The sequence below is a fragment of the Sceloporus occidentalis genome, unplaced genomic scaffold, assembly GCF_023333645.1.
Source record: "Sceloporus occidentalis isolate IW3139 unplaced genomic scaffold, rSceOcc1.0.p SCAF_205, whole genome shotgun sequence".
In the NCBI taxonomy this organism is placed as follows: domain Eukaryota; kingdom Metazoa; phylum Chordata; class Lepidosauria; order Squamata; family Phrynosomatidae; genus Sceloporus; species Sceloporus occidentalis.
This window is the reverse complement of record NW_028317185.1, coordinates 747,617-762,500: the sequence shown is the minus strand read 5'-3', so window position 1 is coordinate 762,500 and position 14,884 is coordinate 747,617. Positions and strand designations below refer to the sequence as shown.

General features: G+C 48.3%; 1 protein-coding gene across 1 annotated transcript in view; it reads right to left on the bottom strand.

Moving 5' to 3' along the window:
• The window catches only part of LOC149277932 (SWI/SNF-related matrix-associated actin-dependent regulator of chromatin subfamily A member 4-like), a 14,031-nt gene extending 1,572 nt beyond the window's left edge, over window positions 1-12,459 (bottom strand). Inside the window, exons 1-29 of the mRNA XM_089502589.1 lie at window positions 12,253-12,459; window positions 11,899-12,031; window positions 11,321-11,725; window positions 11,065-11,163; window positions 9,726-9,984; window positions 9,491-9,617; window positions 9,164-9,337; window positions 8,783-8,956; window positions 8,429-8,596; window positions 8,198-8,248; window positions 7,975-8,105; window positions 7,674-7,731; window positions 7,091-7,203; window positions 6,686-6,836; window positions 6,407-6,570; window positions 6,044-6,110; window positions 5,779-5,889; window positions 4,835-5,077; window positions 4,576-4,689; window positions 4,356-4,463; window positions 3,947-4,033; window positions 3,343-3,389; window positions 2,830-2,996; window positions 2,471-2,634; window positions 2,035-2,262; window positions 1,712-1,789; window positions 877-1,095; window positions 242-495; window positions 43-151 (exon numbers count right to left, since the gene is read on the bottom strand). Of these exons, the coding sequence (XP_089358715.1) occupies window positions 43-151; window positions 242-495; window positions 877-1,095; window positions 1,712-1,789; window positions 2,035-2,262; window positions 2,471-2,634; window positions 2,830-2,996; window positions 3,343-3,389; window positions 3,947-4,033; window positions 4,356-4,463; window positions 4,576-4,689; window positions 4,835-5,077; window positions 5,779-5,889; window positions 6,044-6,110; window positions 6,407-6,570; window positions 6,686-6,836; window positions 7,091-7,203; window positions 7,674-7,731; window positions 7,975-8,105; window positions 8,198-8,248; window positions 8,429-8,596; window positions 8,783-8,956; window positions 9,164-9,337; window positions 9,491-9,617; window positions 9,726-9,984; window positions 11,065-11,163; window positions 11,321-11,725; window positions 11,899-12,031; window positions 12,253-12,459 (4,410 nt within the window). The remainder of the gene's footprint in view (window positions 1-42; window positions 152-241; window positions 496-876; window positions 1,096-1,711; window positions 1,790-2,034; window positions 2,263-2,470; window positions 2,635-2,829; window positions 2,997-3,342; window positions 3,390-3,946; window positions 4,034-4,355; window positions 4,464-4,575; window positions 4,690-4,834; window positions 5,078-5,778; window positions 5,890-6,043; window positions 6,111-6,406; window positions 6,571-6,685; window positions 6,837-7,090; window positions 7,204-7,673; window positions 7,732-7,974; window positions 8,106-8,197; window positions 8,249-8,428; window positions 8,597-8,782; window positions 8,957-9,163; window positions 9,338-9,490; window positions 9,618-9,725; window positions 9,985-11,064; window positions 11,164-11,320; window positions 11,726-11,898; window positions 12,032-12,252) is intronic.
• Between the last annotated feature and the right edge of the window lie 2,425 nt (window positions 12,460-14,884).

The window sequence follows — 14,884 nt, the reverse complement described above, 5'->3', positions numbered from 1 at the left end:
CGGGCGAGGGGCCGAGGTTCCAGGGACCGCCTTTCTACTTGCCTTGATCTTCCGGAAGTCCACCGGCTTACGGATCAACTCGTAGTACTCCGGAAGCTCTTTCCGAGACGGCAGCTGGATGAAAACCTCGCTAAGCTGGCGGCCGGAGGTACTGATGACGGGAAAAGTGTTATTCCTACAGGCCAATCAGTCTGAAATATCCCAAAAATACACCCCTCACCCACGAGGCAGGACCCCTCACCTGTCTTTGTACTTGATAACAGCATCCACGATCTTCTTCATCTTCTTGGTCAGGTTTGGAGGGTTGGGGGACAGCTTTTCGGCCGGGGGACGCCCTCTCTTCTTCTGTTTTTTGCCTTCGTCGTCCCGTTCCCTGTTACGGGAACTTGTGGTCGGGGTTCCCACGCTCGGGTCCACATCCCTCTTCCTTTTGCGAGTCGTTTTCTTCTGACGGACTTCCTCTTCGATCTCTTCTAACGTTCCTTCTTCGATGGCCTGGCGGCGAGCATTAACTCAACATCAAGTTTTTGTTTTTTTAAGACGTCGCTCAAAATTACTATATTGGTTCTAGAAAATATAATCTTTAGTGGTCAACATATTTAACGCACCCAAGACCCGAGAAGCCCCTCATTTGTACTCTATACAAATTTACAGCAGAGGAGACCGCCGAGGTCTTCCAAACTGAATACTTCCACTGGGGGGGGGGGGGGGGGGGAAAACAAAAACCAAAAACACATCTTTTGGCCAGCTTAAGCAAGGAACCCAGACTTTAAAAAAAGCAAAGTCCAGAACGTACGATAGCAGCTCCGGCGCTGGGCAGTAAAAAACATATATATATATCTATATATCTATCTATAGTGACTAATGGGTATATACCTTGAGCCACTGTTTTTCCGTGAGGGAGTCGCTGTAATCCACCTCCTTGCGACTTCGGGACCCGCGTCCAAACATCTTCTCCTCTTCCTCTTCACAGGTTAAGCGCTCGACCTCCGCGTCATCTTTAATGATCCAGGAGGGCAGCTCATCCTCTTCCATCAACCGGGGCTTGCGTTTTGGGTTCCGTGCCTCCTCTCTCCGTCTGTCCAAGTCCATACGCTGTAGAGAATAACATTTTTAATAATTTTTTTTTTTACCGGTGCGCCTAATCGTTAAAAACACTGTTTTCAAGTAAACCCTAACAAATAACAGACGGCTTTAAAAGTTTTGTTTAGGTTTAGGGTTTCCAGTATATGGATTTACACCCGCTATAGAAAGGAAACGGGGCGAGTGGAAGCAGCCAGTCGTATGCATGCTTGTAGAATAGTGTTAACTACCGTTACTCACACTAAGTGGGGTCTATTCTGCTGGGTGCGCGACAATTCTTCTGCTCCGGAATCTGTATTTATATGCTTTTTAGGGAGTGCTTCACTTATCGGATTTTTGTGAAACGCAAAAGGCGTTTCAAAAATAAACAGGGCTGGAGCGTACCTTAGAGTGAAGCAGAAGAGGTGGAGATCGTTCCGAAGGGCTCACATGAAAAGAGAAATGCTACAAAGCCATTGTTTGACTCTATCTATCGATATATTCCTCCGAAACCCGATCCAGGATAGGAAATCTCGAATACCTCTGTGTGTCTAAGGCAGGTTCACGGTCCCTTCACTAAAATCACATCCTTCCCGCGAACTCCCCAGGACAGAGAATGAGTGTGTGTGTGATGTGGGATTGCACTCACCATGAACAGATCAAACTCTTCTTCGTTTCTGGCGATCATCTGGTTCACGGTTTCATCGTCCGGCACCTCGTCTTCCTCCTGCAGCAGGAAAAGGGAACGTTACCAGCTAAGCATCGCGCAGGGCTGGCCAAACATGCGCAAGTTGGCTCTTCATAACGAAAAGTCTTAACGGCAGCGGCAACTCCCAATTTAGTGAATAAACCCCCCTTTGTCTCCATTGAGATACTCTCACCACCGGCAGTGGCTCCCATTCACCCCACGCTTCTGCGCTCGGTACAAACCATAGCCAGGTGGTCCCCATTAGCATGACGTAAGCCGCCCACCTCGTCCTGCTCCTCGTGCTCAAGAATCGCCTGCAGGAACGCCTTTCTCTCGTGGCTGGAGGACTTCTGGTCAAACATCCCTGCCTGAATGACCTTCTGGTCCACGTTCAGTTTGTACTTGGCCGCCGCCAGGATCTTCTCCTCCACGCTGTTCACCGTGCACAGGCGCAGCACGCGCACCTCGTTCTGCTGCCCGATGCGGTGAGCGCGGTCCTGAGCCTGAAGATCCTGCGAGGAACAAACAAAAACGAGACAAAACCCAATTAGAAGACCTCTAAACTTAGCCACCAATATCCAAAACTCGCGAACAATCGCGATAAGCCTTACGTTTATTTTTATTAAAACGTATATTTTGTCGGTTTTCCCTGAAAAGGAGATTATAGAGCGAGATTTGGGTATGCCGAGTGAAAAGGCGTTGGTGTGAGCTCTGGAATACCTGGTGCGGGTTCCAGTCGCTATCGAATATGACGACGGTATCCGCAGATTGCAAGTTAAGGCCCAAACCACCGGCGCGGGTGCTGAGGAGGAAGATAAAATACTCCGACGCAGGCTCGTTGAACGTCTTCAGGAGCATCCCACGGTCCTCTGCTTTTGTGGTCCCTGCAGAAGATTATGGAAAACGTGAAACGTCGGTAAAGATGAAGCCACTTAACCCGAATGGCAGGGTATATTTGATCAAGCCTAAAGACTTTTCACTATGGAGTACTGCATAGGAACTGATGAACTCCGCACAACACCGTGGAATCCTGCCCGAAGTTACCGTAAATACAGACCGCGTTCGAGCCGCTCACTTACCATCCAACCTGAGGTATTTAAATCCACGATAAGCAAAATAATCTTCCATTATGGTCATGAGAGTGGTCATCTGGCAGAAGAGCAGGACCTTGTGGTTGGTGGCTCGTAACTTGGGAAGGATCCGGTCGAGAAGTTCAAATTTTCCCGACGCGCGGTAGAGATCCAGCCTGTGTAACATCATAGGAAAAAGCCAGAAAGGCTCGTGAGTCATCATGGGGCAAAAAGCACACTAGTTGGGCCAAATGGTTGTTAGAAGCCATTCATGACTTTTTCTAGGACCTTGGATAAATACAAAGAGCGGTCCGGAAACACAACCAAAAGCTTGGAAATTAATGAGGATAGGGCTCACATACCAAATGCTACATAGTAGCTACAACTTTGTACATAAAAAGTAACAAAAGTTTTACTGGTTCTTACGACTTCCAAACTTTTCAATCTTACGATATGCGGACAAAAGGGAAAACGTACATCGGAAACAGGTCAGGATAAAAAAATATATATATTTATTCTCACCCTTGTACGATGCCTCCACTGTGTCCCAAGTGTTCAGAGAAAGACTCCTGGAAAACAAAACGGGTCATTCAATAACCGAAAACCCACAGAAAAGAGATATCTGGACAGATAAACGCTGCAATTATCCATTTAAATGGGAAAACTTCCCCGAGCGCAAGACATTTTCCGTGCCAGGCAGCAAATCGGATCACTAGTCGACGGCATTAAAGAAAAAACACAAACTGTCGGCCAACCCAGCTGGGCACAAGAACCAAACTGATATAAAAAAACAAACAAAGGGGCAAAAATAGAAATGCAGAGACGTCAAAGCGTTCCGGGCTGTAGGGGAACGGAGGTAACCAATGCGAAGCGGACCGTACAGAATAGGGTGTTTAAACCCAAAACAAAGGCTCGGCGTACGGATCGTATACTCCTGCGAATAAAGCGTTTTCGGAGGATTACATACGTTTTGATCATACTTGTTAACTATGATCGTTGAGAACAAAATGCCATTTGTTTGCACAGACCATGGGGCTTTAGCATGCCTACACACGCGGGTTTGACCTTCTAAACCTAGATATTTGTACACTAAGGGGTCACCGCCAGGCTTTATAACCCCACTCACCTCTATGTGCTGGAACATGTATGGATGGTTGCAGATTTTCCTCAGCTGCATGATAGTGTTCATAAGGGTCTTCGTTCCACCTTTACCCTGTGGGAATAAATGACGGAAGAATTAACAGCACATCCACTACCCTTTAACTCCCCACCGTACTTGGATCAAGGTGCCCTCTGAGACAGAGAAGGCAACAGCACTTCCCAATCCGAGGTCAAAGCCTGAATGTCAAGTTTAAAAGCCGCTTATCAACTCAAATAGAGATTGTCATCAAAACAAAGTCATTATTTTTCTTTGCATTCATGCACTTCGATAAATCATTCCTTTTTTGTTTAGCTTGTACATTCCTTTACACCAGGTTGCCCTTTCCATAAAAACCTGCCACATTTAAAAAAAAAAAAAAAAAAAAGTAAAAGACCTTTTTATCCTTCTCTGAGCCGTCTGTAAGGAGGACCCCCTTGGCTTGCATGTGTCGGTACAAGACTCTCTGTAACGACGACATGTCGCATTTAATGACATATTCCACCTGCGGAACCAAGGAGAGGAAAGGTTGGCGCTCACAGACACATCGTACCGTATTCTTTAAGATATTAGATGCCTTGAACCGTAAGAAGCCTCAGCCATTCACTAAACGTTACCTTCTCCGGCAGCTGAGCCTCCACCTCCTTTTTAAGCCTTCGTAGGAGGAAAGGGCGCAGGACCTTATGGAGACGTCGAATGATCAGAATAGTTTCTTCTTCATTCAGATCCACCTGAAAGAGCAAACCCACAAAGTCACTTTTGTATACGGGAGAGACCCGGCTCAGATTTATAGCAGACCTTTTATCAGATCGACCGCCTTAGTAATCATTCTCAACATCTTCACCCTTTTAGCAGAGATGTTTTCAGCCCATGTACCTTCTCTCCGGTCATCGCGAAGGGGGCGTTGAACCACTGCTCGAAAGTGCTGCAGCTCTTGAAGATCGTCGGAAGCAGAAAGTTGAGCAGGGCCCACAGCTCGGGCAGCTTGTTCTGCAGCGGGGTCCCCGTCAGAAGCAGCCGTCGGGGAGCCACGTAGTGGGTGTTTAGGACTTGCGTGAGCTTGCAGTGATGGTTCTTCATACGATGGCCTTCATCTACGATCATGTATTTCCACCGGATCTGTAAAGGAAAGGGATAGAGCAGCACCAGATGAAATCTTTTGAGATGTTTTTTTAAAAAAAAAAATATCGTTCTGCTTTGTTTTCTTAAACAGTTCTAGTTGTTGCATGTTTTCAGGCAGCCGTATATTTGTATGTACGAGTTCACACTCTGTTATCTTAGTGCAATATACTACTGCCTGAACGGCTCAGTCATGATCACCCAAAGCCTGCCGCTGACTAATACAAGTCTATGGAGGAACAGGCTCCATTAGCATTGCCAGAAAGCATCAGCTCAGTGTGGGAAAGTTATCCGAAATATAAAATGACTGATAACAGCCTCCAGGTCGGCAGATAATAGAAGTTTATTGGCACATGAGGGGAGTTTGAAAAGTTTCAATGGGGCTTCCACTTTAAAAACGCGCTGCCTCTTAGCCAAGACATTACATATTCTATGTAGCAAGTTAACCAAACAGATCGGTCAGTTCGCTCCTTCCTCCAAAGATGTAATTACATAGAACAACATACAATAGAGAAGCTTCATCTTAATCACTCCGTGCCTGCTTTTGGATCACGTAAAGTGTCCCTGAACTGCGCATTTATCGGTTCTGGGAATGATGGGTCTCATGTTGCATTTAGTTATCAGCATAGAAGGTAAAACAACCCTTTTGACATAAAATAATTCCAGGGAGAACGGAGTCTCACGAGGAAACGTTACTTTACCTTGGCGAGGATATGCTTGTCCTTAATAATGTATTCATACGTAGTGAGCAGCACGTTGAACTTTCCACTGCGGAGCTGGGGCACGAAGGCTCGACGGGCCGCTGGAGAGCCCTGCAAGGAACAACGGTCCATATGTAGCAAAAGCATGATAGGCCAGGTACGGTTTAGACTTCGTGTTTATATACGACGCAAAAACCAAAAGGGAACTCCAAGAAGTCTAAGGGCGTCAAAACCAAAGTCCACAGACCACATATCAGCACTTTACCTTGTAAGAAACTTTCACCACCGATGGCCCCCATTTATCGAACTCATAAACCCAGTTGGAAAGAGTCCTGCGAGGGAAACATATCATACAAACCATGTCAATCTATAACACTCGCTTAACGATGAAATATAAGACTCGCGTATGCACGGGTAACTCATATTCCCCAAGGAAAGCAATTAAATTCTTCTTTGCTCAGATTAGCGGGAGGATAAATAAGCCTCTGAACGAAATCCAAATTTAAATGAAATCCATCCAATAACTAAAGGGTGGATGCAGAATTAAGAAATCTGTTTCTTTAAGCTCTCGGTACATACGGCAACATAACCATACCACCCCCTGGGCGTATACGGCACGGTAACTCACGAGAGCGGCACAATGATGAGGAAAGGCCCGTTGATCCGCTTGTGCTCCATGAGGTATGTGATCAGAGCAATGGTCTGAATGGTCTTTCCTAGACCCATTTCGTCTGCCAGGATGCCGTTCAGGTTGTTATTGTAAAGAGACACCAACCATTCCAAGCCTTGAATCTGAGCCCCCGAGAAAAAACAGAGAGGTAAGATTAGGACGCAAGACGTATAACAGACACGCAGCAGCAGGGGCCACACCGGGACCGGTAAAAAAACAAGATAAAAAAAACCCCACCTGGTAATGCTTCAGAATACCATTCACCAGCAAGGAGGACTGCTTCTCAACCTTCTCGCTCACGGCATGCGCCACGGCGTAGTACGACTGGAGACCTCTGGCCGCTGCCTGCGATATGCTATATTCATCATCTACATCCTGCCGGGCATTTCTAGACAGAAAAGGACGGAGTCATGCGCAGCCAGAGCCTTCACCATTGCATACACATCATACGGTTTGCCATTAAAACACAACCAGCTTTTTGTATGGTGCCAACTTCCCAATGTAGCTGCCCATTTGCGTTTGAACTAGAAGAGCCTGGGTGATACACCCCAAAGGTCATTAAAATGGATAATTTACGCAAATAATAAGCAGTGTGTGTGTAGCGCACAAGAGAATAAAATATTATGAGCCCGCTATACTTACTCAATAATTTCCCGAGCATACACTTCAGAGACCTCATCGCTGTCTGGGTCGGGAATCTTCTTCTCCTCCACCGCGGGGAGATTAGCAACCTGCGGCTGCTCTTCTTCTTCTTCCTGGTTCAGAAGACAGAAGGGTAAAGATACTTGCTGGAAGAGGTCTGTCTGGGGTCAAAAATGGGACAACAGGTTAAAATCACCGAACTTTGGAAGAATTGCCAGGAAAGCTTTGGTTTTGACTCTTACTTCACTACTCATTACGAAGGCAAGAGAGAAGTCAACTCGCAATATCTTATGGACAGAGAGAGCTCCAGCAGGAACGGCGGAGAAGACCGCGCATAATACATTGTTTAAAGAGATATCATCATCATCATCTCACTGCAAAAACTATACAGAATGTGTGAAGAAAAAAAAAGCCAGGGGCTATATATTGCCATAGCATTGCTTCTCAGAGCATACAAGAGTATTCAAGAGCCATTACTTATCCCTGTAACGCACACCCTGGTTAATTTGCCCACCGAGATGAATTGGCCATCAGCCTTGGGTGCAGGCTCTATTTAACATGACTGAAGGTCAGAGGGACTCACCTCCTCTTCCTCATCCGATTCACTCTCCTCGCTGTCGGATCTCGGAGCTACTTCATACCTATTAGGAGACAAAACGTTAGTCTACGAACTCATGCGGTTAATATCACAGCTCTCACACGTTTTGCCAACATTTTAAATAAGACAAACGCCTTAATAGATGAACACGGTATAAAAAGGTCAATCCCAGAAATTTCAGCTAAGGAGTAAAAAGATACTTATTTTAATGTTGCCGACACACGACGCGTTTGGTAAAAGCTCTACGAAGGGAGAAGGTACGGGCGAAGTGACTGCGGACGCTTACCCAGGGTTGACCTCCAGCCAGGTTTCTAGCTGCCCAGCCTTTGGCGCATCAGCACCTGTAAGAATCTTCCCACTCTCCACGTGGATGACCTTCACCGGAAGATCGCTCATCTGACTGGTCTCATCCAAAGGCTGAGGACAAAGAAGCGGATCGGAAGTCAGCGTCAATCTTAAGAAGCTCCATGCACCCTTAGGACGGACAACAACCGCCAGCTAAAGCTCACCTCTCCGTCCGGTCCGAGTGAAGGCTGCTGCCCGTCGGCATTGTCTGGCAACTAAAATAAAAATAACGCACTTATAATAAATTGTAAATTAGAGCTGGATATTCTAGAATTACATTGTACATAGGGGTGGCTTGCAATTTGTTTTTAGTAACAGTGGCATATTCTTGTGGTTTGACCTTTAAGCAGTGACAGAGCTTCACTGTGAAGTTCCTCAGTGTTAATCACCCTCACCTTTTTCTTTTTTCGTCTCTTCTTCTCCTTCAGAGCCTGAACGGCTTTGTGTTGCCTAACCAGCTCGGTCAGGTTGGCTACGTACTCGTCCGTCTGCTGCAAGAGGTACGCCAGACGCTTGTCTTTCTTTTGGTCGATGAGCTTCCTGTAGCCTTCCTCATCTTCCGCCTAAAGAAGGAACGAAGAAGAAAGGGGGGAAAAAATGAGAACGTCTCACGACGACAGAATAAAACGGATACAAAAGAGTTATAAACCCCATAATTCGGGAAATGACATGTTTCAGGAGTTTTTTTCCTCAAGTAAGAAGGTTAGATACAAGTTAACGGAGTCACCGATTGTCTTGCGTGGACTGACCATGAGCCTGCGCATTCTCTCCTTCTCAATCCTCTCATTCTCTTTCTTCTGTTCCCGTTCTGTGTTGGCGTGGTACGTGGCCACGGCCTTTGTCAGTTTCTGGATCTTTCCAGTGACCGAACGGTGGAATTCCTTGAAATCCTTGGCGTGCTGGAGAATGCTGTTTAGATATTCCTGAAAGACAGCGGAAGGGAAGGAGGGTTAGCGTAAATGCGTGTAGGTGGCCGTTTTTCTTTCAGGGAGAAGTTTGGTACAGGATGATTGTTTCCAAAGACAGTGGTAGAAGCAACTTTTGGCTTATATGATTCTATAAAAGCTCCACTAGGACTATAGGTCCCCCACACCCACTTCAGCAGCTTTCGGTTCTCCCCGGCAGCTCACCTGGTGCTTCTGGCGTCTCTTGCGTTCTTGCTCCACTTTCTGCTGCTTCTCCAGTTTCTCCGTGATCCGCGCCTCTCTCAAGGACTGCCGCTTGCTGCGCTTGTAGGCCTTGGCGTTCAGCGCAGTCTCCAGAGAGGTGTCTCGTCTCATGCAGACCACCACCTCCTGTCTCAGCTGCGGAACGACCATGCAAAGGAGATTAAACTCTCAGTCATACCAATGCTTAGAACCAGAAGATTTTGAGTGCCGACCATTACGGCAGCTCAGAGCTAAACAGATAACTTTCAGCCGTTTCCGAAAAAGGGGGGAAGGGGGGGGGGCACTCACTTGTCTCTGGAAGTTAAGAAGCCTCAGCGCTTTTAGCTCTATCGTGGCTTTGGTCCTCAGATCTCCAGCCAGAGACCCCGGCAGGTTCTCCAGTTCCTGGATCCGATGTGCAATTCTTGCCTGGAGCCTGAAAAGAGAAAACGGAAGGGTCTGTATAGCACACAGAGTAAAACACGAAAAGCAGGCGACCGGCTTTGCTATACCATGCCACGTCTGGTCGTGAAGAGGATCTCACCTGTATTCCCGTTCCTGCAGCACCTCCACGGGATCCAGTCCACGAGGTTTCTGAATGGGGGTTATTCGGTTGGCCTTGGAGTGGAACTGGACCATTGGAGGAGGCTGTGCTGGCTGGCCGGGGGACTGCGTCTGGGGCGGCATGACCGGAGACGCGGCGGGGGGCACGGCAGGCGGAGCAGGAGAGGGCCGACCCGTAGGCTGCGGAGGAATCAGCTTCTGGGGTGCGGTGGCTGGAGCCGCAGCGTTGGCCATGGGCACTTAAAATAGATACACAAAAGATAAGACACAGAACTCAAAAGCAACTTCATAGTCTCGCTGGAGTCGATAATAGTAATATTTAAAAGAGTTAACACAAAACACCCACGTGAAAAAGTAATTGCCCCCTAAACCTAATAACGGGTTGTGCCCCCCCTTTGCAGCAACAACTGCAAACATGTGAGATAACCGGCAATGAGTCTTTTACATCTCTGCGGAGGGATTCTGGCCGCTCTTCTTGGTAGAATTGTTTTAATTCAGCCACATTGGAGATTTCCGCGCATGAACTGCCGTTTTACGGTCAGACCCCAGCATCTCAATCAGATTCAAGTCAGGACTTTGACTCGGCCTCCGAAACCTTTTGTTTTCTTTCGAGTCGTGCCATTTCTGCACAGCGCCTTGGTTTTGTGGAATGATGAACAGAGGCGTGCGAGTCCTGCAGTTCTTTACGCGTTAGTCTTGGGTTGTTTTGTAGCCCCCTGGACGGGTCGTCGATGTGTATTTTGGAGGAATTCCGGAAGGTCGGCCGCTCCTGGGAAGTTCCAAGTTTTCTCCGTATGTAGAAAGCGGCTCTCATCGCGGGTTGCTGGAGTCCCAGAGCCTTAGAAGCGGCTTCGCGTTCCTTTCCAGAGCGATAGAAGTCAACGACTGCGTTTCTCCTCTTTTACTGAATTTCTTTAGACCGCGGCACCACGAGCTGCTTTTTGAGACCTTTTACCGACTTCACTTTGCTATTTAATTGATGTTTAGGTTCAGCAGGGCCGGCAGTAATTGTACCCGACTGTCTAATCACATTGAACCCAATCATCAATTACATTTGGCTAATTTTTTTATTTAGTAACTAAGGGGACAATTACTTTTTTTCCCCCGTAAAGGGCCGGGGATGGATAGCTTGTCTCCTGGTATACATTAAAAATGATTTAAAATGATTATTTAAAAACTGCATTTTGAGTTTATTTGGGTTATTTTTGTCTAAAACTAAAATTAGTTGGGATGATCCGAAACAATTAAATATGCAGGAAGAGAAGATATGAGGAAGGGGGCAAATACTTTTTCACAGCACTGTAAACGATGCCCCTTACCTTCAGGCCAGGGTTTAGCAGGAGCACCAGGAGGATGACCAGGCATACCAGGAGGAGCGCCAGACGGCCCCGGAGGAGGCATGGCAGGCCCGGCCATACCTAAAGAGGAGATTTACACGTTAAACCAAAACATAGATGATGTCACCAAAATCCCAATGAAGCGTACGCGTGTCTTTCATTCATTTTAGGCAGGTGGGTAATTGTTTTATCGTGCTTTATACAACGGTCACTGGCAGAAGCAGTAAGCTACACGTACCATGAGGTCGGTTGTAATTGGGTGGTGCGGGCCCGGGTCCTTGCCCTGGGGTGGGCACTGTTCCAGCCCCAGAAGCTGCGGGTGGAGGTAGCGTTGGCATCTGCTGCTGCATGCCCGGCATGGGTCTCTTGCCCTGCACAGCCATCTGAAGGTGATCGGGTAAGGGCTGACCTCGGGCCAGCATCTTGTAGGCCATGATCTGCGCCCGTAACTGATGCAGCTGATTCTGATTGAAGGGTGTAGGAGTGCGATTTGCCGGCTGCTGCTGCGGCTGCTGCTGCTGGGGGTCAGAATTCTCCATGTTCACCGGTCCTGATCCAGAAGGAAGCGGGGGTCCAGACGGAGGGCCATTCGAGGGGACAGGGCTCGGCACGTGCTCAGAGCTTCCGAGAGGCGATGGGTAACCTGGAAGATCGGATGAGAGACCTTATCACCCGAGAGCCACAAATTGCAGGTTCAGTAAAATATCACACCGGCCCACAGCTGCCTCCTTATATACAGAGTACGTACGATTTACACCTCATTCACTACAAGACGTACACCTTCCCATTTCAAGCTACGTGAAGAACTCTTCTTACCTTGTGAGTGTTGGTCCATGGGGCTTGGTGGTGGCCCCATTCCAGAGTGGCCCCCAGGTCTCATACCCATCCCCTTCATCTGATTGTAACGAGAGTCTTCAGACATAGCTTTGTCGTGCATGGAATCCATCGGCTGACAAAAGCAAACACATGAAAAGCATTTAGAGACGCTGTGTGGTACAGCGAGGCTGTCTGGGCATCTTGGTTCCCCACCTTCAGAGAATGTCTGAACGAGACAAAAAGCAAGTTCCGTACACAAAAGCAAACTTTATAGCCCAAGGGTTAAATGTGGAAGCCAAGCTTGTGCCCAGTACAACGTCACATTGCTGCAGTCCTCCTAACTAGAATACTAACCTTGTGCATCTGGTGCATGCTTTCAGGTGGGTAACCAGATGGTCCCTGTGGAGGGATGGGTGGTCCAGGGCTCGGTCCCATCATGCTGTGCGCAGATCCTGGTGAAGGCCCTGGGCTGGGACCAAGCATAGAACCAGGGGAAGGTCCCGGCCCGGGAGAGGGGACAGGGCGGGGGGTGCCCCCCATAGGAGGGTCTGGGGTGGACATAGCTTCGAAGGGGAAATCCGATCACTGCCAATCTGCGGGCAAAAAAAAAAAAAGACAGCATTTAGTTAGAACACAATCCCTGTCTGCTGACTTGTAACAGCTTTGGAGATCTTGGGGTGAAATAAGGATGAGGCAGATGCACCCAGTGGAGACCCCAAAAAGCAGACCCCATGCAAAGCAGTGGGGATCCCAGATCATTTCAATACCTTCCAAGCAACGGCCACACGAGTTTGGCATTAACGAGACAATCACATTAGACACGGGCCGCTGAGAAGTATATCGATGGGATACAGGAGCAAAACACGAGCAACGGAACACCGCCACTCATCAAGAACGAAGAACCGATCGCCACCTCCAATGCTACAGGTGGAGAACGTTTTACGTCGTATACCGTATACAACGGAGGATTTGAAATGTACGATGGTGGGTTAGAACGCAGCCCCGCTTTATAAAAGGGTCGGATATTAGACACAGCCCATGCCAGTACTGCCACGCGGTAACAACGCAGAAACAAAAGCTAGCAGATTATAAGTGGGACTGCTGGATTTAATTAACGAACGAGAAGCTGATTAATGGGCCCGCCACACTCTTAATGCGGAATTACACGCACTTTGATGTCTTATCTAAATTATAAGGCCAGCCCTGCTTAGTCGAGGCACCTTAGTGAATAAATTAAATTACAATTGGGGAAAAGTTTTAAAAAAAAAAAAAACAAAAAAAAAAAAACATGATGCCAGATGAAAAGCACAACGGGAGAAAGAAGAAAAAAATAAAAAAGCTTGAAAAGCAAAATGCATTAATTATTGATGTTTTTAAATCGACGGGCCGTCAGACGTACAGCGGAGCCGCGGATAAGAAAATAATTCAGCCGCTGAACCGAGAGGCATCACGGCTCAGAAACCGGCCCAGTCCTGCCGTCGACCGGATGAATGGGAGGAATTAAGGACATCGGGGTGGGGGCTCGCGTTGCTAAAATGCATATTACCAACACTTATTTTATATAGCGCCATCATATTCCACAGCGTTGTATATGGTGAGGCTACTTGAGGCATTTTTTTTGTTTGTGGGGGGGGGGGACAAAAAAAAAAAAAAAGACAGACAGATGGATATTATATGCCCAAAAAGATTGCTTGGCTCCTAAAATCGGCAGAGACTCGGAAACCGTCTACAAAGATTAAATCAAGCTTAAGGCCGAATTTATTCCCGAGAACCCCAACCATTTGATGCCAATCTGCTTTGAACATCACCACGCTGCTTGTAAGCGACATTCACGCCGAGTTACTAGTTGTGAACGCAGACGAAAGGCAACGGGCGATTACATGGGTGGCCAAAACGTACGTCTCCAAGTCGCTGGCAGGACCGGCGCGTTTCGGGGTTAATAAGCAACACTATTCCGAGCTGGTGCATTTTACAGCCTTCTATTGGCATACCCATTGTACAGCGCTGAGGCATATGACGGTGCTATACGAATCAATAATGCCAAGTGCACCTGAATTATTCACCACTCCACGGAGAGATATACAGACGCAGCGGCCGGCGGCGTGTCCTGGCGAGATCCGGGTGACCACGGACCAAGCTCGACAAACGTGGGGCTCGCCGGGACTGTCAAGAGTCAAACCGCAGCCATAACGACGGACGTCAGGGTGCGTATACAGTTTGTCTTACAAGGAGGTTCGAGAACGAGATGCACGGGGCCCCCAGCCGATGCACGGGGCCCCCAGCCGATGCACGGGGCCCCCAGCCGATGCACGGGGCCCCCAGCCGATGCACGGGGCCCCCAGCCGATGCACGGGGCCCCCAGCCAATGCACGGGGCCCCCAGCCAATGCACGGGGCCCCCAGCCAATGCACGGGGCCCCCAGCCAATGCACGGGGCCCCCAGCCAATGCACGGGGCCCCCAGCCAATGCACGGGGCCCCCAGCCAATGCACGGGGCCCCCAGCCAATGCACGGGGCCCCCAGCCAATGCACGGGGCCCCCAGCCAATGCACGGGGCCGACAGCCGATCCGGTTATTCGATACCCACAATTACACCGTACGTTGTATCGTTAGGAGATCGGTAGGGTAAGCAAAGACGGGCACGGCACACTAAATAGTACGCTCCAATCAATACAGCAAAACTGTTGCACGAATACACAGAGGACATTAACCTGGAGACAGGGCCAGTGTAATGTTATTGAACAAAGTACTTTATACGCCACAAAGCCTCTCAATAGAACAAATGCTTCTCACCTTAATCTACCGATTCTGCCCACGTCTGTGCGTTATCCATACGCCCATCAGTTGGCACTATAGATATTTTGCCCTTAGACACTCGGGCATCACATCGCTACGCACACAAAGCGTATCTGCATCCGTCACCTGGCCCAGCATTACACCTTAATCCAACCCCAGTGTACCCGACTGAAGGTCTCTACCTGTTGTCG